The 22,881-nt window shown below is 38.6% G+C and overlaps 1 protein-coding gene across 2 annotated transcripts in view; it reads right to left on the reverse strand.

Annotated features, from left to right (window-relative positions):
• The window catches only part of PEPD (peptidase D), a 175,983-nt gene that overhangs the window by 94,727 nt on the left and 58,375 nt on the right, over positions 1 to 22,881 (reverse strand). For both annotated transcript variants that reach the window (XM_049805309.1, XM_049805308.1), the window contains exons 6-9: positions 22,195 to 22,256; positions 15,335 to 15,379; positions 6,596 to 6,671; positions 5,116 to 5,162 (exon numbers count right to left, since the gene is read on the reverse strand). In XM_049805309.1, the coding sequence (XP_049661266.1) occupies positions 5,116 to 5,162; positions 6,596 to 6,671; positions 15,335 to 15,379; positions 22,195 to 22,256 (230 nt within the window). The remainder of the gene's footprint in view (positions 1 to 5,115; positions 5,163 to 6,595; positions 6,672 to 15,334; positions 15,380 to 22,194; positions 22,257 to 22,881) is intronic.

Consider the following 22,881-nt stretch of genomic DNA (forward strand, 5'->3'; position numbering starts at 1 on the left):
GAAACAAGGCTGTCAAGCCATTTTCAGGCTACACAACACTACCAACTGTTTAAAAAAAAAAAAAAGAAAAAACTAAAGGAAAAGAAAATCACATTTCAGTAACTGAGCAGACTGACATGCTGCTTGAGATTAATGGAGTGTTGGTCTCTTGTTTAATAAAAATAAATCCTATACACAAATACCAGTGAGGGTCATGACACAATTCAACACCATTCCCATGTCAAAAAGCAACTGTGAAGAATTCACCTGTGTATTTTTGTCAGCTGCAACGGGCATTCTTGTTTACTATCCACACGTACTTAGGCGAAGGACTTACAAAGGCTATGCTTGAGCTGAAATTCTAAATACAAAAACTGGATCGTGTAACAAATAGAACTATTTTTAAAGATTATTTGCTGCAGAAGTCAGTGACTTTCTCAAGAACATTCAAAGAGCAAAAATCTATAAGGATGTGGTAAGTGGCAAATCCCGATTAGCTAAAATAATCAGCATTTCACTAGAAGGAAATACCCAAAGGAAAAGAAAATTATTTTGGCTGTTTTCTCTTTTCTAGTGAAATAACATGTATGGTTTATTTTCATTTTGTTCCACTGGAGCAGAGGAGAGAGATAAATGAAAGATGAGAGCCATAATCCATGAGAACACTCTCAGACTTCCACAGATAGTGAAATTTAACATTGACAGATATGACAGCAACTCATCTCAGTCTAAGTTCTGCTTTGGAATCAGGGACAGCACTAAAAGAATAGGGATAAAGAACTCATATCAGCCTTGGCTGGTAAGAGAGGCAAGGTGCAATAATAGTCTGTAAGCATTATAAACCAAGAAGGAAAAACCTCTGTAGCCGCCTTCTTGCCATTTTATTCTTTAAATTGTTGCTATTACAGCAGAGTGGAGTTTAAGTTTAGTATTTACTTCAAAATCCTCACAATTATCTGTATGGTTGTACAGACGTAAAAGATCCACTGCACTATATACAGAGGGGGCATCTCTACAGTTGGGCAACAAGCTCTTGACCTGGCTGGCACATGCTCTGAATAAACTCCAACTCCCCCCTCTACAACCGCATCTGGAGAACCAGTGTCACACCCAGGAACCTCTCCAGCTGACTGGTGGTAACTGGCTGCTGCGAGATCGTATAGAACATATCTTGCCCTCCATCGCTTGTACCAACCTTAGCACCAAAGCGTTTAAAGCCGTAAGCAAACGCCGGCAAACCTTACAGAGAGGAAAGCAGACACATGGAGATCAAGCAGCTTCCCCTAGGCAAGCCAACAATAAATCCAACAGTGCCTGGGCAGTGCCCAAGAGCTACAGGATCACGCATCCTCTGACCAAGTATGGTCAGATTCTTACTTTGCTGCTTTTACTAATGGAAACAACACACAAAGTACTGTTACCCACCTCTGACACCGCACATCACACTACCTGCCCTTTACACTAGCTAATTGCTCCTTTGTTTTAGAAGAGCCCACTCTGCAGGATCAGGATCCAAGTTTTTGGATCCTAGGTACTGGAATCAGAGTTATTTGCATGGTAACACTAAGGTGCTCCTGTGTTCAGCAGTAGCTCAGGGTTCAGAGACAGTCAAATAATCTAGGGAGATCTTGGAGAGGGCAATGAGCATTTAGGCCTGGCTTAGTGCTGCCCAGCATCATCACGGCAATGATGACTACATTATCATTTAATGAATTCAGGACTGTGCACACACTCCTATCACAGGGCCTGCAGTGCTATTAAGAACAGGATAAAAACTTACAAAAACGGGCAATGCATGCAATAGCTACATGTCCAATACTCTTTATATAGAAAGTTGCTCTTCTGTTGCTACAGCATGCACTTTCACATCATTCCCCAATCAAATCAACAGTTCCAAGTATCCATCCCGATCTTAAAACTGTTCAATTAAAAAAGGGAACAAAGGAGAAAATGCACAGAAGATTCAAAACTTCATTTGGTAAATACCAAGCAGATGAATAGGCAACACTCTAGAAATTGATAAACACTGATCTAGAGAGGTATCTCCAGCACTTTAGGGCATCCTGAACAGATGACTTCAGGTCCTAGTTAGTGCTTTCAGTATGTATGTATGTAACTATCTATATACACACAAAATATTTGTTTATATATACACACTTAAAACAACTTAGCTGAAATCAGATTTTTTTTTTACATACTTCTCGAGCTGAAGAGATTTCTTTAACCATTTTGCTGTATTTTAACAATATATTCACTACAGAGCAGTTTTCTAATTAAAAGCCTTTAATTAAAAAGAAGATTAATTAAACATGAGATAAGCACAAATACTAAACAACCTACTTCAGAGAAAATCCAGAATCTGACCTACCAAAATTACTTTATATGCAATTACACATGCTGTGAATTACTGTTTGTAGATAATTGCCTTGGCTGTCTCCTTAAAGTTAACCGACCACATATTAAAGTTAAATAACATCAAACCAAAAAAAAGAAGTCAGGACTTGTAGTTAAATGCGTTGGTTTTTTACGTACCTCAGCATTAACGCATTACTGGTTCAAAATCATTTACCAGTGGACCTTAATCATAAAGAATACTTCCAGCAGATTTCTGAAACTAGCTTTCAACCTTCAAAATAAAAGATACTATCTTATCTAGAGATTTCTCCAGAATTTACTTAATTCGATTTAAATTACTTCTCAGAGAATAATCCCAATCCTAGAAATAGAACTAGCTTTATATATTGTTGACTCTTAGAAATATTTCCTCGATTATTTTAACATGTTCTTGCTGTATGATACAATAAAAGTAAAGATTCATTTTTTGTAGGAAGGCTGCTTAACCAAATGAATAAAGAAAAGGCAATGCTTAGGTCCTACATGTAGTGATGGAAAATTTTAATTGCTTTTGGGATCTCTGGCATTATTCTTCCTAGCAGAGTCAGACCAGCTTTGCACCCAAAACCACACATGCTATACTCCACAATGTCAAAGAATGAAGTAAAGGAATATGAAAGGCGGTTTACTGGCCACACTTCAAGAGAGATATATACTAATTTCAAAAATTCACGATTTCACAGCCATCACTGGGAACTGCAAATACACCTGGGGAAGAGTGTCACACAATTCAGAAAGCTTTCACAAAGGGAGCGGAAGGCCTAGAAACACCAGAAAATGAAAAACTTCATTAACTGATCTTTTAAATACAAGTGTGAATACTTTTGATAAATCTACACAGCCTAAGAATTTTGGTTCTCTGCACCCTACCAAAGCTGCCTAATGCAAGCTATCTAGCCTGTTGACAAAAAAAAAAAAAACAAAAACCAAAAACCAGAGATTTAAAAACTCTACTATTTCATTGAAAATTGTCTATGTTTGGATGTAACCTATTTTTAGGTCTTTGAAAGTTCCCTTCTTAGACTACATTAATGGGTTTATCTGCATACAAAGTAGAGATTTCCTAGACTCTTTTCTAACTTCATTTATAAACATTTCAACTACACATTTCTTGCCAGAAAGGTGTGGAAATGACAGGTTTACATTTTTAGGACCCTTTTCCCCTAAGCAATAAGGGAACAGAAACCACAGCAGGGATGAATTCCACCAGCAACAGAAACTGAAGTTCTCCAAGGCAGACACTACAGAGGTAGTCTGCCAAGACCTCTTTCATTGTGAAATAACTTCAAACTCTTTCAGGAAGTGTAATCTATCAAGACATATGGAAGAATAGAAGGCAATTTTAAATAGGTTTAATAGACAGTTGCCTAATTTATTTTTTTTTAATTGAAAGACACAAATAATCTTTTCAAAAGGTTGATGTGGATGGAAGAAGCTAGCCAGAGAAGAATGAAAGTCCTGGAGTAAAAATGCAATATACCTCATAGACTTAGAGAAGAGTGTATATACATGTATTTATTGCATGACATTTAAAAGCACCTGAGATCAAACTCTGCTTTATGGAAATTTTTGATTACTATTTTTTTCCAGAGCCAAAATTTCACTATCCACATGTATAGCATGGGCAGTGAGTAAAACAAACACAAGGTTCATTAATAAAGTTAACAGGGGAATGTATACAACAATTTTTTTCCCCCCCGTTACCTCATGGTATACGCAACTGCAATTTGAAGCAGTCAAATTACAGGCATGAGCCTATCAAGTCTGTAGAAATTTAAACTGCTTAAATGTAACAATAGTTTTTCCATGTTACATATGTTCTAAAGGCATCATTTGTTTTTTGAGCTACATTGATATCCTGATGACAAACGTGGAGGCCACTTCATTTTCCGCTCACTGGTTGCCACATTAGCCTGCTTTACCACCAACTTTTGAAAAATTACTGTCAAGAAACAACAGTAACTGAGATATTACTGCTATTTTCTATTTCTTCATTACGCAAATACTTTGAAAATTGAAAATACTGTATGCGAGCTAAAAATAAAGGGACTCGGTGATCAAAACCGTGCTTTGTAAGATAGGCTGCTGATGATCTAATGTAAATATTGATTTAAAACAGGAGGCAATGTTTTCCTTGTATCTAGACACATCACTACTGTTAAGAGCAGCCAATCCTTCCTATATATGCCTGTACAGCATGTTTTCTTCAACATAAGAGATGTATGCTGTATTCTTATTGACTTCTTAACAGCTGTAGTAACATCCATTACACTTGAGATGAGCTTCTTGCACAGGCTAAGTACAGGTAATGCCAACTTGTTATTGCAGGCAAAATGTAATTGAACACAGCCTTTTTTAAGGTTCTTAAACAGTCATACATGCAGTCTTCTAAGCATAACAAGCATAAGGGCAAAGTTTATCCATAAACACCATTTTATGGGATGGCTTCAAACAATAACAACAGCTATTTTGTAAAGGTTCTGTAAATTACTAAAACTCCAGAAAGAGAATTATGCTACACTAAACCATCCCCCCAAAATAATCAACTATCATCAAATGCATGTTTGAAACTGATGAAGTACCACCTCAAAATAATAAAACAATGCTAACACCAGTCTACAAAGAGCAATGAGCTCTCAGTCTTGACTGAATCAATGCTACTGCTTTGCCTCAGCTATTGCTTCTACCCGTACTACAGAGAGACTTTCTCCTTTTTATTACAATTATTGAAAGAACTCTTACCTCTCCATCTCGTATTCTTTCATACCTGCTTTTACTGCCTTCATTACCTGTAAGATACATATTAACATGGGACATTCATAGCAGAAGAGAATCTCATATTTATAAATTTATGACTTATGACTGAGTATCTCCAGAGGAACCTATATTACAAAAATATCATCTGTACTTCATTTAAATTTACATCAGTAGATGCATTTTAAAACTACATTAGAAATCAAACTCATTTTAGTCTTTACAAATGCCTACAGTCTCCAGCAATAAAGCCAGTTTAATTGCCAAACTACTATATCCTAGTGAAGTGCAGCTCATCAAAATACCAATGCTTAATTCTGAAAGCTCTGGTGAATTTGGCAGCAAGTCCTTTTGTTTTACCTTTATGAAACACTAGCAAAACAAAACTGTGAAATGGAATATACTACAATGGTAGATTGTCTTTCATATTTCACAGTCTGAATCAACAGAAAACTACTGGAGTTAACACTGGTTTACAACCCGTAAGTCTGATTTTTGTTCTCAGATTTGCTGAGAATGTACACCAGTCTTATTCCTTTGCCTGTTTGTGTATTACAAAAGTTCTAGGCAGCTACTTTATAGAGGAAATTCTCTCAGATGTGATAACATTATTCCAGGATGATGAAAGACCAAGGAGAATGAATGGAAATGACTATCCCTAGACTTTGCAATTTTACAATATTCACTTTAAAATATTTTTACACCTCCCAGTTCAGAAATCTGAGAAGCAGAAGCAAAGACAACAGTTGAGCCAGTAAACTCATCAGCTGCTTCTACCTAAGCTCCCTCTGGTCATCGCTCAGAACTCATTGCATCTCTGCATACCTATTTGGAGTACAGGATTGACACCCAAGTTAATCTTGTCATCAATACCAGCAGAGCAGTATGACTCCACTGGTACAGTGCTAGGTCCAATGTGAGTAGCCTTGCTGAAAGCCTGGATTTGTCTTTGCCACACTGCTATGTCAACAGAATAGCACTGTGAAGCACCGTACTGGGGGACACACCCATCTCTGAGGAGCAACCTAAGGAATCTTTGGACTATTCTCCACTGTGAGTGGAAAGACTCCTTCAGTAAGGACTTGAAGAGAATAACCTGCTAGTTAAACTTTTCCGAGCTGCACATGCTGACATGGGCCAGAAGAATAATCTTCATCTCTTCTTTCTCCATCACTATACAGGTATTTGTGCATACAGGACAGATAGATTGCAAGCAGGTCACCTTCTGCTGAGGCTCCAGCTCTTACCCAAAACCACACTTCATTTTTCACACATCACAAATGCACCAGTGAGTTCAAGGACAATGCAAGGTATATTACTGGGCTGTAATAGGAGGGATATTATCCCCTTATTTCTATCCAGCCTTTCCATTATTTTATTACTAAGCAATTCAGCGTCGCTGGGAACATTTTCTGAGTACCAATGCTACACTAAGAGCAAAAATTATTAACAGTAAAGGATCCATTACCTCTTTATGAGCTTCACTGGAGATTTTATTGGTGTAGCGCAGAACTTCCAACTCCATGTCTGTCTTAATCACACGACTTAAAGAAAAGTAGAACAGATATCAGGTTAGGTTGCAAATTCACAGCTTAAGAATATGAAATAAAACCCCCCTGAAAATAATACGCATCACCTATGGTAAAATTAGATCAAGTACACCTCACGAGCAAAGAGCTATTACAGTATTCATGACAGCAAAGTTTTGTTGGCACTGATTCACCATTAGCTAAACAATCTCACAAAGGGAAGTCACAAGCATTTCAAACACCAGCCTGCATTATTTTAATACTAATAAACAAGTGGTCCAACCAACATTTTTTCAACTCATTCTACAATACATTAGGAACAAAAGAAATGTGTTTCTGCATTTGTCATGGCTCAAACACTACTTCAAACAGAACATTTCTACAAGCATACTTGATTTACTTTTTAAACACAGTTTGAAACTAGTTTACATAAGGAAATTCCCAGAGCTTCAGAATTTCTATTCAGCACAATCCCAACTCCCACCTATTTGCAATACCTCAGAAGGTGGGGACAGGGACGGGTATGTGAAGAAATGCTATTTTTGTTTGATATTAAAAACCCCAAAACATGAAATTCAGAAACAGCAGCAGCAGCAATTATAGCCATGATGTCCACTCTCTTTGACATACTTCTGAAGGAAAAAAAAAAAAAAAGAAAGACAAACCAAACCCCGAAAACCCTATCCTGCTCTTCATGCCTTAAGAGATACTGTATTTGTGTCTATTTATGAGCCTTGATATTGATACTCTGTTCTGAACTCATCTCAAAAATTTACCATTAAACTCTTATCTACTTACACTACTTTCTACCATGTATTTCAAATAAAAGCAGCTATTTAGTGTGACATGAACAGGGAAGCAGAGATAGTTCCATACCTTCTATTAAAAATCACCCACTCCTTCCACTGCTACACATACTGATTTCCTAATATTTCTCACGCTCATCTCAAAGGCAGCTGTGAAGTACATACATACTGTTTACAAAGAACAAAACTACATCTACTGAATTGCATGAAAATATTTAAATTGTGTTTTCCAGCTCCACTCCAGAGCTTGCAGCAGTTACAAAGTACCATAACTGTTATATTTCGAAACTGCCACCAAGACACCCCTTTTTTATTATAACATGCTCCTACTCACACTGCTGTAGAAAACTATTTACTGTATATCTGCTCCAGTAGTTAGTTTTAATGAGTCCAGAAACAGGTTTCTCAGCCATCAGTGCCTCTGATGTGTGATAAGAGCATTTCTCACAGACAGCAATTGCATCGCTATGTGGCACAGGCACTCCCCTTCAAACACAACTTTTCTGGCAAGAGTAAAGGTACCTTTGTAAAAGCACTGATATCAGCCAAAAAGCTCTACTGTGTTTCTGTAAGAGGGGAAAGTATTGACATTCTTAGCCAATTGGAATATGACACAAAATAACCATTACGCACATTGGGAATGAAAAGTACAAGGTTTTGGCTGGCATAGAGTTAATTTTCTTTCTAGTAACTGGCATAGTGTTATGTCTTAGGATTCAGCAAGAAAGCTGGAGGGGCACAAGAAGCTGGGAGGGGACACAGCCAGAGCAGCTGACCCAAACTGGCCAAAGGGGTATTCCATATCATGTGACGTATGTGCCCAGTATATAAAGTGGGGCAGTTGGCCTGGGGGAAATCGCTGCTCAGGAACTAACAGGGCATCGGTTGGCAGGTGGTGAGCAATTGCATTGTGCATCGTTTGGTTTGTATATTCCAATCCTTTTATTATTATTGTAATTTTTTTTATTGCCATCATTATTAGTTTCTTCCTTTCTGTTACATTAAACTGTTCTTATCTCAGCCCACGAGTTTTACCTTTTCCTTCCGATTCTCTCACCCATCCCACTGGGTGGGGGGGAAGTGAGTGAGCGGCTGCGTGGTGCTTAGCTGCTGGCTGGGGTTAAACTATGTCAGGGGAACGGATTGACATTCTTAGTCAATTAGAATACAACACAAAATAATCATTACGCACATTGAGAATGAGAAGCACAAGATTTTAAAATGCCTGCCGAGGTGAAAAAATTACACTGGGATGGTATAATCTGCTCACCATGGGTGAAGAAACAAATTTCTGCTTCTGCCTTTTAGCCAAGACATAAAGAACAGTAGCTCAAATATATTCATATTAGAATGAGGTACCAAAGGCTTATAGATTTTTTATTTTTTTTTTTTAATCCCATTCTTTGGAAGACTGCATGTGCTAGCAGGATAATTTAATACTTGCTTGATGTGCCTTTATATTACTTTCAATATACAGTACATATCCCTGATCTGCAAGTGCCTAAAATATAGGTTGTTTCATAATTCAGTCGTCTAATCTCTTTATTGGGATCTGCTAGTAATACAAGTTAGTAACTGCTCAACGGCAAGTGCAAACAGTATTAGAACCTATTTTACTTGATGAGGTCATAAGGCTTCAGAGTCAAGGTATTTATTTTAGGTCATAACTTCTCAGGTATCTTTTTGCATACACAAATTCATGCCCAGCCTCAGACAGACTTTTTATGCAATGCATCACCTCCATTTACACAAGGTCAAGTGCCAAAACATTTAATGGAAAATGTTTAGTCATTCTGAGACCAACAAAACCCACTACGCAACCGTTAGTAGGAAAGAGAGGAAGGATGTACAATTGTGCAGGGAAGACGATCAACTTCACCCTCCACTAGATACTAGATTCACTAGGCTTCTGTGTTGTCTGAAGCAGTACTGTTGATGGAGTTCCCACCAGCATATTTGGGTAGCAGAAGGGCATGTATTTCACCACCTTCTCACTGTTTTGATGGCACAAAAAGCAACGCTCTCCTAAAGCAGGTTTAAAGCATTGCTAGTCAAGCACTGTGGTTCGCACTGTAAGGCAATCTTGTGAGTGGTCCACAGCTCTCATGATGTTTTCCCCCCACTTCCAAGATAATGCTAGGAGGAAAGTCCCACCTTTGTTCACAAACGTGAACTCCAATTTTCTATTAAAGACAGCTCTTGGACCAGTTACACACTCTGCATACATTCATTAATATTTTAATGGGAACAAATAATTTCCAGGCTCCAGCTAATGCAATTGCAAAAATGTAAAGATTCAGCATGTAATGCAGTTCTCAGATTAACAGGCAAGCCACTCAATGCAATCAAGTTAAAATAGAAGCACAAGTCTCCTACTGTCCTTGACCTATAACTTTTAACTCTTTTTTTCCCCTCCATTTTACCTGTGTAAAAACATTTCTTCTTCCTCACTCTCCTCTTTTACATGCATTTTGTGCTTTTATTTGCACTTGCCACATGAGCAGGTGGTCCTTTCATGTATGTCAGTCATCCAACAGAAGAGAGAAGCTTTAAATACAAATATCATTTCAGTCCTGAAATTAAGTTTGGGCATTTGAAGTGGCTGGATACCAAATTTCATGCACAACCTGTTTTCCATTAATCAAGTGGTCAAGCGCACACAGAATTTGAGGCAATTACGAGGCTGAAACTTGCATGACTCAACTACATTTTCCTAAACCAGTGCTTTCCTGGAAGATAGACAAGTGTTTGCCTCTCTATGTGCATTCACCATTCCTGATCTACCACCTGTAGTTTTTGTTCCCAATTATCAACTCCGTGTTTATCAGCTGTCTTGTTTTATGGTTTTTAGTACCTGCACGCAACCTTAAAGGCTGCTTTCTTACATGTGTGGAAAACGTCTGGGTACATCCACTTCTTGTCCTCCTGGAAACATTATGTTTACAGACCACGTAGTAAGTATAGATGCTGCCCATGTAGACAGACTCCACAGTCCTGCCTCGTCTTCACTCTTTTTCACCTCTGCTGTTACATATCCACATTTTATTTATAGAAATTTCTCTACCATAGTCGATATACTTATGTTCTTCTGCAAGCTTTTGCATAAGAACTTGCTAACTGATTTAGCATCAAAGCCAGTAAACATAGTAACGCACATATGCAAAGAAGCACTACAGTACAATTCTGAAAGTTGCACGAACACCAAACACGGGAGTTCATCTTGAAACAGTTCAAAAAGATGTTCAGAGGTTTACAACATAAATAAAAAAACCTCTGAAAAAAACAAAAAAGCGTACACCCAGCTTTTAAGACATTAACATACAGATCACTTTCCCCAAAGAAAGTTATAGCTTTCCATCAAAGTAGTGCAAAATACAAATATATGAAGTCTTCCACACATAACTATCAAATCCCATTTTCATAGAATCATAGAATCATTTAGGTTGGAAACAACCTTCAAGTTCATTGAGTCCAACCATCAACCATGCCCACTAAACCATGCTCTGAAGTGCCTTGTCTACGTGCTTTTTGAATACCTCCAGTGATGGTGACTCAACCACTTCCCTGGGCAGCCTGTTCCAGTGCTTGACAACCCTTTCAGTAAAGAAATTTTTCCTAATATCCGATCTAAACCTCCCCTGGTGCAACTTGAGGCCATTTCCTCTCGTCCTATCTCCAGTCACCTGACAGAAGAGACCAGCACCCACCTCACTACAACCCCCTTCAGGCAGCTGTTCAGAGCAATAAGGTCTCCCCTCAGCCTCCTTTTCTCCAGGCTAAACCACCCCAGTTCCCTCAGCCGCTCCTCATAAGACTTGTGCTCCAGGCCCCTCACCAGCTTTGTTGCCCTTCTCTGGACACGCTCCAGCACCTCAATGTCTTTCCTGTAGTGAGGGGCCCAAAACCAAACACAGGACTCGAGGTGCGGCCTCACCAGTGCCGAGTACAGGGGGATGATCACCTCCCTGCTCCTGCTGGCCACACTATTTCTGATACAGGCCAGGATGCCGTTGGCCTTCTTGGCCACCTGGGCACAATGCCGGCTCACATTCAGCCGGCCGTCAACCAGCACGCCCAGGTCCTTTTCCACTGGGCAGCTTTCCAGCCACCCTTCCCCAAACCTGTAGCGCTGCATGGGGTTGTTGTGACTGAAGTGCAGGACCCGGCACTTAGCCTTGTTGAACCTCATACAACTGGCCTTGGCACATCGATCCAGCCTGTCCAGATCCCTCTGTAGAGCCTTCCTACCCTCAAGGAGATCGACCCTGCCTCCCAACTTGCTGTTGTCTGCAAACTTGCTGAGGGTGCACTCGATCCCCTTGTCCAAATCATAGACAAAGATATTAAACAGAACTGGCCCCAGTACTGAGCCCTAGGGAACACCACTTGTGACTGGCTACCAACTGGATTTAACTCCATTCACCACCACTCTTTAGGCCCAGCCATCCAGCCAGTGGATTTTCATCAAGGTTACAGGAAAATACAGTATATAGAAGCACAAAACAAGCCATACATTGCTAAATGTTTATCTTCTAGCACCACCATGATTATGGTAGACAGACATTGGTACACTAAAGTAACAAAAGGCCATTTTGCTAAGTGCTACCATAGAAAAATTTCCTTCTGATTACTAGGGAGAGAATTTGGACAAGTCTGGAGTTCATCTGCTGTTAGATAGCATTTTCTTTTCAAAACAGTGAAATTAATACTTAGGGTATGCATTCAGTATCAAATTTGAAATGGGAGCCCTGTCATTTTAAATGAAGTGTTTAAAAGTGTTTGGAAAAACATTCACTCAATGGAAAAAAAAAAAAAGTGAAAATATGCTCTGCAAACTGCTGAAATTCAGTCTAAGGTCAAATTCTTTTATGTTTTATCCTTAAGTTTCATAGCAAGTCAGAAAATGTTGAGATCTTGAAAAAGGATGAGTAAGCAAGGGAAGCAACAGATCCTTAATCACAAATGCTTTGCCCCTTGTCAGTATTGAACCATTTTCTCTGCATTTTATTAGAAGACTGTATAATACTAGAGTTGCCTTTTGTAGCTCACAGTTCTCCCTGGCTGGTTCAGGAAGCTCAGCTATTTCACCTCTTGCTGGCAGTTTTGACAGCATGGTATAGATTGGAGTTTTTCTGACAAGTATCATGTAAAACAGAGTAGTTCAGAGCTTGCTGAATTTGAAATGATATGCATCCATGCAAGCATTTGATTCAAATGAAGCGGTTTCCTACCCTAGAATATAATAATAATAATAAAAAAAATCATCTTCCTAAGGGAAAAATATTCTTAATTCTAAAAATATTATTGCTTTCCAAAGAAAGTTTCTTGGGCAATTACTTGACATTCCAAGGAAATTTCTACTTTAGGAAGTTTTAATACACATAGACTGTCATTCACATATTGATTTCACCAGACACTTAAATCCTAACAATGGTCTTTAACATACTTCTGACTTAAAATGAAAGCCACCAAAGTCGATAAAACCTTTTAAAACACTTTTGAATGCAAATCTGAACTTTGGCTTCACTTAGAATTCCCTTTCCTTGAAAGCCAGATGGAGGGAAGGTGCATACCAAGCATCTCTCCCCCTTAAGATCGCAGAGAGGACAAAATCAGAATTCCAGGCTGGCAGTCACAATTCACAGAAGAGATTCTCTCTACACCAAAATGAACAGTTCCAAGTGCTGCCTTTCTACTACCTCAGTGCTCCATCTATCTCAGTACAACCTCAGGGCATGGACCTCATGTTTGTCCATCCCTGAGCTACCTGAAGATTTAACCTCCCATTAACCCAAACCACAGAGGAGAAAAGCTTATCAGGTGACACCTTGGTAAGGTGGATGGAACCAGAATGAAAGCTAACTTGGGAACAAGCTTGTAGCCCTAATCCAAAGCCTTCTGCAGCTAAAATTGTCATCTCTCTCTCCCTGTAGCGCTGCTGTATCTACAGATCAAAGCTTGGAAGTTAGACCAGGCCCTCTTCAGGTCCCCTTTCTTGCCCCTTGTCTTTCTCTGCTAACAAGAGTACAAAAAGGCAGGCAAACAAGGAGTGCAAAAATGACACTGTCAGGTTAAAGATGTAGCTCCCTCCTCTGCTCCTCCAACAGCTTGTCAGGTCACTCGGAGAATCCTGTGGCTGCTGGGCACATGATAATGAAGTAAGAGAGGCTGGAAGTTCCCAATGTCTTAAACAATAAAAAAGCCCCATGCCCTACACCAAACCAACCAACTAGAACTCAGCAGCAGCCACCTCTACAGCAAAATAAGACTTTATGAAGAACTTCTAACTTGACTTATCCTTTCTATTATTTTTGTAAGCAATGCAGCACAGCATCAGGTGTCTCAGAGCATGTGTGAACATTTCTGTATCTTCCCTATCAGTATCTGTAATGACAGGAGCTTGACTAATTCAACACTAATGATATTTCAAGAAACCCCAGGTTTTACTGAACTCCTCCTTTACCTAATCGTGTTTAATTTGTGCATCTGAAAAGCACATCCCAACACATCAATGTCTGAGCTTGTGTTCTGCCTACATTACTCAGGACTTTGCACCTCAAAGGCTGCACCAACTCTTAAATTCAGAAATCAATTCTACAAGATAACTTACTTGTTTTAGAAGAGGAAGGATCCAAATTCTAGAAGGACAGAATTTAAAGGCAAGATTTAAAAACTGGTACCCTGAGCTTTTTGTGTTACAAAGCACTCGCATTCCCCCCCCACGCTCATCAGCAGGATTTGCAAGCAATGAGTCCCACTGCTACACATCTCGAGGTCCATCCATGACTCAGTGATGCAACAATGTCTAAGTAAAGTTCCCCTGCTTCCCAATTTCCTTTACAACTTTTTTATGTCGTGCCAAGCAATGAAAAAATGGCTATAACAACAGAAACGTGACCTATTAAAACTTTTACATGTTCTGAAATCACACTGATGTTCAGAAAACAACCCACAGTTTCCAAGCCAGCAATTAGATGTAGATGAAGACAGTAGAAGATTGTTCTCACCATATGTGCTAATAAGAAACATTAAAAATAATAATATATAGTAGCATATAATACAATAAGCTGCAACAGTGGTAGTCAGAGTGTACACTTCCCTGCTTGCATTTTAAGATTTTAAGCTTATCTGTCTTAAGTAAGGATTTGCTTCCTCATTTCTAGATTGATACACTGAAAAAGCTTAGATAAAACCTAATTCATTAGCAAAAATCCACTATGTTGTTTCTTCAGTTAATTTCCTAAGTGGAAAACTAGAAAGCCCTAGTTATAGAGCAATCCTGAGGACAAAGCCAGCAATGCTGACCAAAAGAGGAAAACAGGTAAAATGCAGTAGCTTTACAAGCTACTAATACACTTAGTCACACTCTAATTTTGTCTATTTTAGATATGCTCCAGCAGACTTCCCCTAGAATTACCAAGTATAGTTACATGAATAATAATTCAACAAAATTACTGCTGTTAAAATAAATCCTAGAAAAGTAATAACACCTTATTAAATATTACCTGTTCAGACACAGTTTTCATCTACCTTTGATTTTCATTGTAGAATATGAATTATCCTCAGTTCTTTTCCTATTCATACAAATTCACATTTACACAAATGTGACTTAACTCCTAACACATTCTATAAAAATATATATCCAGACACAATGCTTAAGAAATGTCACATAAATTCTTCACTTTTCAACGCTGTTACCTAGCCCTGTTTTTACTTTTGCACATTATTTCCACCCCATAACGTGAAATCAGCTTAAAATTAAAACTCATATAGTAAAATAGGAAACTTCTGCTGAGCGAATCTCTCTGAAGCAATGGTACAGAATATAAGCACATTCAGTGTACTCAAGGAGAAAGATTTTATGCTACTCACCATTCTGCAATTTCAGGATGAAGGATTTTGTTGTTCACATTAAATCTACAAAAAACCAAAAAATACATATATTGAAAATCAGCCAGATACACAACAGCAGAGACTACTTTTTTTTTTTTTTTTAAACTGTGTCTTCTCTGAGGATGTGAAAACTTGTGAAAGCAAGTATTGTATTATTAGAATTCAGTATAGATCAGTATAGATCCCAGTGAGGAGCATGCACACACTCATCTTCACTGTGCAAGTATTTTACTTTGAAATACATGAGACTACACCAGATATGTAATTTTAAGAATGTACAGAAACCAGAGTAATAGTATGTGAAAGACATTTATTAAACTTCTTTTGACAAAGATAAAATGTTATCAGTTCACTGGTATGAGCATGGGTTGGACCAGATCGACCTCCAGAGGTCCCTTCCAAATTGTTCTGTGATTTTAACTTTGGTCCTCAAACACCCTTCAATGAAATTAAACACAGCAAATTGCTAATTTCATCCCTTGTTTTATGCCTTCCCATTTTTGTGTGCACAGAACGTGGCATGTGATAAATAAGCTTGCTTTGAGGACTGTGAAAAGGAAAACAACCTCTCCTTGTCTTTTCTGATCTACAGAAGAGGCAAAGCAAAAGCCTCCATCTCACCTTGGCCTCAAACACTTAGCTATTTTTCTGTTTATTTTCTACATTAACAATTTATGTATTCTTGGAACTATTTTGAGGCTCTCTAAACAATAACATTACAGTGGCCAATAGAGTAAGAAGCTGAGTAATTAAGTGGAACACAAATGGATTTTCAAGCATTGTTCAAGGGTTTTTTTTGCTTACAATTTAAATGCCTAAGGAGTGTTTTGCATCAAAGATATTTCGTCTGACTCAGGACTGTTGGCTCTTCAGTTAGAGCATTTAAGAGAATTAAAATGCTCCAAGACTCCCAACAGATCTTCAGAAGAATGTTATAAGGCAACAAGTCATTTTCCCACATTTTTGAAGGAAAAATTAAATCTATTTCAGGTTATTAACCATTCTTGATACCTCAGAAGGGACCGACTAAAGCAAAAATCCAATTAAAAAAAATTATTTAGAAGTCACTTCTAATTGTACCAGGGTCTTCCTGCATCCTCAGATAGCAGGAAAAAACCCCCTATGTTTCTCTTTTTCAAAAACATATGCTCCTAAACTTATAAAATCCTAACAAGGTGAAGGTTAATAGCTTTGTGTTCCTACTCCAAGATAGAAAACAACAACTTATCACAACATTCACCAAGGACAAGCTGTATGGTATTCAGTATTTTAGGTATTAATTAGAAACCACTGGAAAAGCTGCACAATACAAAAAGCCACAAGTCTCACGACAATGCAACATTATAGAATAAAGTTGGTCACTTGGAAACAAGCAAGTCTCATAAAACCAGATAAAAAGGGCACTTTTTCAATTTAATCACCACCATCCCAACAACTATAACCTATGTACACCAATGCAGAAATAATTCTGGAATGCAAGAGCCAGATAAACAGAAATTTATACAGAGTATATGAATGATATAGTAAAATCAATCTATAAACATTCGAAAAAAACAAAAGCCTGAGCTCCCTGTTTGGCTAGAAAGCATACCAACTGACACTACCACAGAAAACCAAGAGAAAGAAGAATTAAGCTGCAGCTGCAACAACAGACACAAGGACTTTCAATAATTGTCATGAGTCTATCAGACAGAAAACAGATCAACGAAGGCAAGCATAAGGAGACACTGCAGCACTGCAGAAAGCTCCAACACCAGCTCTATGCAAATAAGACAAGTATAAACTATGGTTATTATGAAGTAACAAAAGAAAATAAAGGTCAGGGAAGGGAGGTACAGAAGGCAGCTGACTTAGACTCTGAAAATTCACATCTCTTCTCTAAAGAACCTGTCATGCTCACTTTAACCACAAGCACAAATGGGTGAAACCAAAAGCAAATCAAATGAGCCAAACATGAACTTCACAAGAGAAGGTTATTTCTCATCTGCACTTAAAAAAAATGGAGGGGGGGGGGAGAAATTGTACACTTACAGTAGCTCAAATAATGCTCTTTTAGAAAAGCAATTTCAGCCAAGAGGTGTACCATCTCTGTCGCAGTCCCTAGATTTTACCTTTTCTGGCCCTAAAGGTTCTTCTTGAACAGTCTGTGCTGCCAGAAATGCAAGTTTTACTTACTGGTTGAGGCCACCCACTATGTGGCAGCTCCTTAAAACTCTAGTTGTTGTCAATTGGGGAAGCTAATTAAAAACACAGAAAAGCAGTAGGATTGAAACACGAGGGTGCTGGGGGCGGGTGGAGAAGAGGCAGATCATCAGCTGAACGGCAGTTTTATCTCTCACCTGAAAGAGACTTTCTGATATAATGCCAAGTAAAAAAATCAAGATCTTAGACCTATGGGACACAGCATCAATTCAGATTTGGAAGAGAATCTGATCTACTGTACATAGCTTTTTCAACGAAGCCAATGATTAAGGATTGAACTGTCTCAATTCCACTTAGCTCGTCATAGCTGTAGGTCCTGTGCAAGTGGCTGCAGGGCCACCTGTTTGCAATTGCTAGACTTCTAAAGCTAATGACTCAAATTACACTTCACTTTAGTTACCAACAAGGTAGCTAAACAAACCACATCTTAAAAGTTACTGATTAAATAGCAAGCTCAAGGGGAAGAGCTTGTCTTCAGCAACAGAAGTACCCAAATGGTGTTTAATTCATGTAATTTGTGCACACAGTCCTACATAAAATCACCCTGCCTTGTCCTCCCAACAAAGTTTTGATCCTGCTAGACAATAAACAACTTACTCTTAAAAAACATGTACTGCCCTAACATTAAGAGGCTCATGTAGAGCAATCCAATTCTACATTTTCCTGCAATCTGCAAATTGACAATACTTAGATGATGAGATATATGGTCTTGAGGAACAAAACAAATTGACATTTTGCTACAGTTGCAATCTGAAACATATTAATGCAACCATTTAATCAACACAGAACTAAGAAATACTACACTGAAAGCCATGACCAAATTGATTTCATACTCAGTTGTCCTTTAAGATGTGAGACAATTTCATTAGTTCAAAAAAAAAAAAAAAAAAAACTAGAAATCTACACCTCCTGTATAATAACACTGTATAATGAGACCCTTTTTTGTCAGTTTAACAAATACACTTTCTGTATATATGGTGATAAAAATCCAAAACATATTCACACACAGTGTTAGAATTTTCTACAGTTCTTCAACATGGAGAGCCTTTCTCCTAACGATTGACTTCACTACACAATAGGGAAGAGGCCATTTAGATGGTCTTCACTGTCATACCCAACAAGTGCAGTTTTGAGGGAAAGGAATTCACCGAAAAACTTCATAACATTAGGTACAATTGCTTAAACTGTCCATCATTTACATCAATCGATTCTGAGGATGGAAACCTCCCAAAACAGCGAGCAAAGATTCGGTTCAGCAGTGTTTTAAAGTATATGGCACATTACCGTTTATCCATACAGATTCAAAATCCATTTTCTGTATGGTGAGTCACATCACCTCAAAGCATTTTTACCAGTGCTACATAACCGCCACATTAGATTTAAAAAATTCCTGCATATTTTCCAGTCTGAAAAATGGGTCAATGAATTGGGGGGGGGGGGGGGGGGGAAGAAGAAACTAGCCTTTATTAGCAAACAGAAATACATATTTCTAGAAAACAATGCATTAGAACTACTTTAGATATCTGCCTTCTACACTTAAGCCATCTGAAGCAAGTGAGAGCAAGTCACTTCTGTAGAATTCGTAACAGCTGTAAACAAAGCTGACCTGAGTTACCAGCAGCAACATTAGTAAATGGTCCAAGTCTCCTGTCTTAAGTCCCTGCCCCAGACTGCTCCCTCCACTGAACCATGGTGCTACCCACCGCTGAGCAGGGTGACTTCCCAAGTACTGCCATTCTCCATTTTTACAGATTGCAGCAACATACAAGCTTTTTTTAGTACAACATACTTTGCTATTTGAGAGAGCTATACATAAACTAATGGAAACCACGATATAATTCACTATTATGGGTTCTATTATCCGCATAAAATCAAGTTTGATCATTGCTAGCAGGACAAAAATAACTTAGCGGTGATCTTCAGAGTGAACATAGAAAAAACCCATGACCACAGTATTCATTTTGTCTCAAATGACTATTTATTACAGTGTAAAAATTAATCAAATAGTTAGGTAATTATGTTCCAGAAGAAGTTCAAAAGGTTCAGAAAGTAAGACAGGGAAGCAAAATCATTAGTGCAAGAAAAAAGCAGCTTCTGACAGCAACAGGATGAACAGCTTGCAAAGAGAACAAGATTCACCTTTTTCAGGAAATGATACATTATTTCTATTATTATCCATCACAAAAAAAACCCCTCAACCTCCCCCCAAAAATACACCGGGGCACAGTCAGTCTAGGAGAAAAAAGACAAATGGGAGCAGGAGGAACACAAAACAGCTCCAGCAAGGAAATACATCTTGGCCAAGTAGCCAGAAAATGGAAACACACAAGAACCCAGGAATAAAATACAGCATCATAGCTAGGGCAGAGCCCGGCCGAGTGGAGGACAGAGCAAGCCAACAAGGAGCAGTCACAGGCAGACAGGAGGGAGCACAGTTTGAAGGTACACATTGCTTGGTATAAACTCCACGGTTTGAGTCCTCTCGGAAGAAATCAATACATCTGAAATATTTGTGTTTCTATAAAGGAAACATTTGATACAGGAGAGGTGGAGAAGCAGGAAAGCTGAAATTCGTTTGGGTCTGTGTCGAAAACAATTGTAAAGTGGCCTGATTTCTATAAGCAGTTACAAAAATCTGAGATGAGCAGAGTTTAAAAGGAAGCTCACCCCCTCATCCACCCCCTCAATTAGCAGCATTCACTCTCCACATGCCCACCACTGGCACGCAGACCAAGCACGCTGTCACAAGAGACACGACAGCCCCGGAGAAGACCGAAGCAGGAGTCAGGGAGATCAAGGGAAGGCTGGAGTGACAAGTGGTTTGAGGGCACGGTATCTGTCAGAAGAGGGGAGTGGATCTTCAGCACATCCAACAACAAAATCAATGCCTGCTCTTCCATACTGTGAGCACAGGAGGGAAAGACACCAACCGGATCTGTCAAAGGCAGGAAAATTAACAACTTGGTGCCTAGGGGTGGAGAGGAATGAGCATATCCCGGGTCTCAAAAGAGAAGTATCTGCTAAACAGCTGGAAATCACCCCTAAAGAATGGAGAAGCACTCCTCCCAGAGCACACCGATAGCATGTTTACCACAAACTGGGGAAGCCAGCGATAAAATAGCATTAATCCTTTTAAGTGTTGCAGGAGACATGCTATTAAAATCTCAAATCAAGTGCTAAATGGAGTGGCTTCCTAACTTAATGTTGACTAGTAATAGAATGTGTTACTAATTAGACTCCAGTTTTTAGTGAAATTCGGGGGGAAAAAAAGGGCTTTTTGGTACTTCAAACAGACCTTTGTACATCATTCCCATAAAGAATTACTGCTGGAGTTAATAGCTTGTTTATATTTCATGTGGAGGTGTCTCAGATAAAACTGGAGGTATCGCTCCACACAGATTTTGGAGTCCACCTGTACCTGGAGAGCGTAAGATAACCGAGCACCTACTTGGTCAAAGCAACAGAACATCATACTTCTGTAACAGAAGAAAGGACACCAAATATTCATTAAAAACAGCTTGCCTGTATTCTGGAAGAGTTTATATTTAATTCACTGGGCAGCTAAAGATGTCTAAATATCTGCCACCTCGGTCCTCCAAATCCCCGACAGAATCATTAAGTCTCCATTTAGGTTGTAGGGGGCGAACAAAGTAATTATGGAATCAGATTCCAGATTTCAGTTCACATGACAGAGAAAAGATGATCCCAAGAGAAAGCATGCTCTCAGACTATACACGAGTGCCCAGACTTGCTGCAAATTCTGTGCATTACAATCTTCACTGCAGAATCGTCGACAGAGCTGGGTGGAGGAAAAATACAGTGGGGTGACTGGGAGTCAAGGATCATAAAAAAAAGGCCACCTACTCAACATCTAAGCATGAGTGTGTTTATTTTAATGGGCTATTTAATGGGGGGTGTAGGGGGGGGTGTTTCTTTTTTGCCATACACTTGAGCTAAAATGGAAAATTATCTCATTTTAGGATATCATAACAGATTAGACAGTTGTATTTCATTCAAAATTGAGGTCATCATCCTCACATCCCAGAGCAGGCTGTGATATATTTTTATTTACTGCTTTTCCAAAATACTGCATGCAGGAAGACATTTTCACCCCACTAGAAGCCAAACTTCAAAAAAAATACAACATCAAGGGACACTAAAAGATCACATGTAGGCAGAAGAGTGATCTTTTATTTTATACCTGTAATATGACATCTTTTCAGAAGATTGTGCATACCAGAATCCCTAATACCTACCTTAATACTGTACAAGGAAGTCAGTAAGAGAAAGAAGCTACTCTTAAAGATTAATTTTTCTGAAATCTGAAAACCAAATATTCCAATCCCAAAAGTGGAAATGGAGGTAAGGGGATGAGTCTGTTTGGTTTTAGATACTTAAAGCAAACACAGAGAAAGAGAAACATTAGATGATCTTAGATGCAAAAGATATTTCCAGAAAAACCACCACTCCAAGTCATTACAAATACGTCAAACATTTTATCTCCAAAGACATACCGATACATTTGATCTGCCATTCAGCATCCTGTTATTAGGAAAAACCATGATTTAATGTGAAATATAAAATGAATTCAACATAACCATGCAACAATTAATGTATAAAAAAGCCTTGTCACTTACTGGCTGATTCCCTCAAATGAAGCTTCCTTGGAGACATTTCCGCTATCAGTATTAACACCACGCTAGGAAGGAAAAGATTAAAAGGACCATGATTCTGAGCCAAATACAAGTATTTAAAATTTAAATCATGGGGAGAAACTGATTGCAGCATGTTTTTAGGAAAAAACTTATACGTAAGTTTACTTGAATCATAATAAATTAAAAAAAACCACAACAGACTGTTTGTTCAAATGCAGACCAAGATAAGAAATCACTGGTTTCACAGGAGACCAGTGTACAACTCAGGTTAGGATGTGCTGCCTAGGAAAATGGCAAGCTTTGGTTTCTACTTCCTTTATGTCTTGAGATGGAGCTAGAAGACCTATATAATAACAAGGGCAAGAGATTAATAAATGAGCAAGGTTTCTTCTAAAGTAATTTCATTTAAAAATAAAGTATTATGCACTGCCTTGGCAATGCTTACTATTTAAATTTGCATGCTATTCCCCTACAGCTTTCCATTCGAGCAAGTAGCATAAGCAAGAGTATTTTGGCTGCTACACAGCAGATGAACACTTCTGACAACATGTGCCTGGGAAACCCTGTGGAGCAGCATTACAATTCTGTATGTGGAATGAGAGCACAGGAGGAGAGGACCAAGTTTCCATTCAGCCAGGAGAAAGAGAAATGCTCTTCCCTTTTCTGTAT

Source organism: Accipiter gentilis, chromosome 7, assembly GCF_929443795.1.
Source record: "Accipiter gentilis chromosome 7, bAccGen1.1, whole genome shotgun sequence".
Classification (NCBI taxonomy): domain Eukaryota; kingdom Metazoa; phylum Chordata; class Aves; order Accipitriformes; family Accipitridae; genus Astur; species Astur gentilis.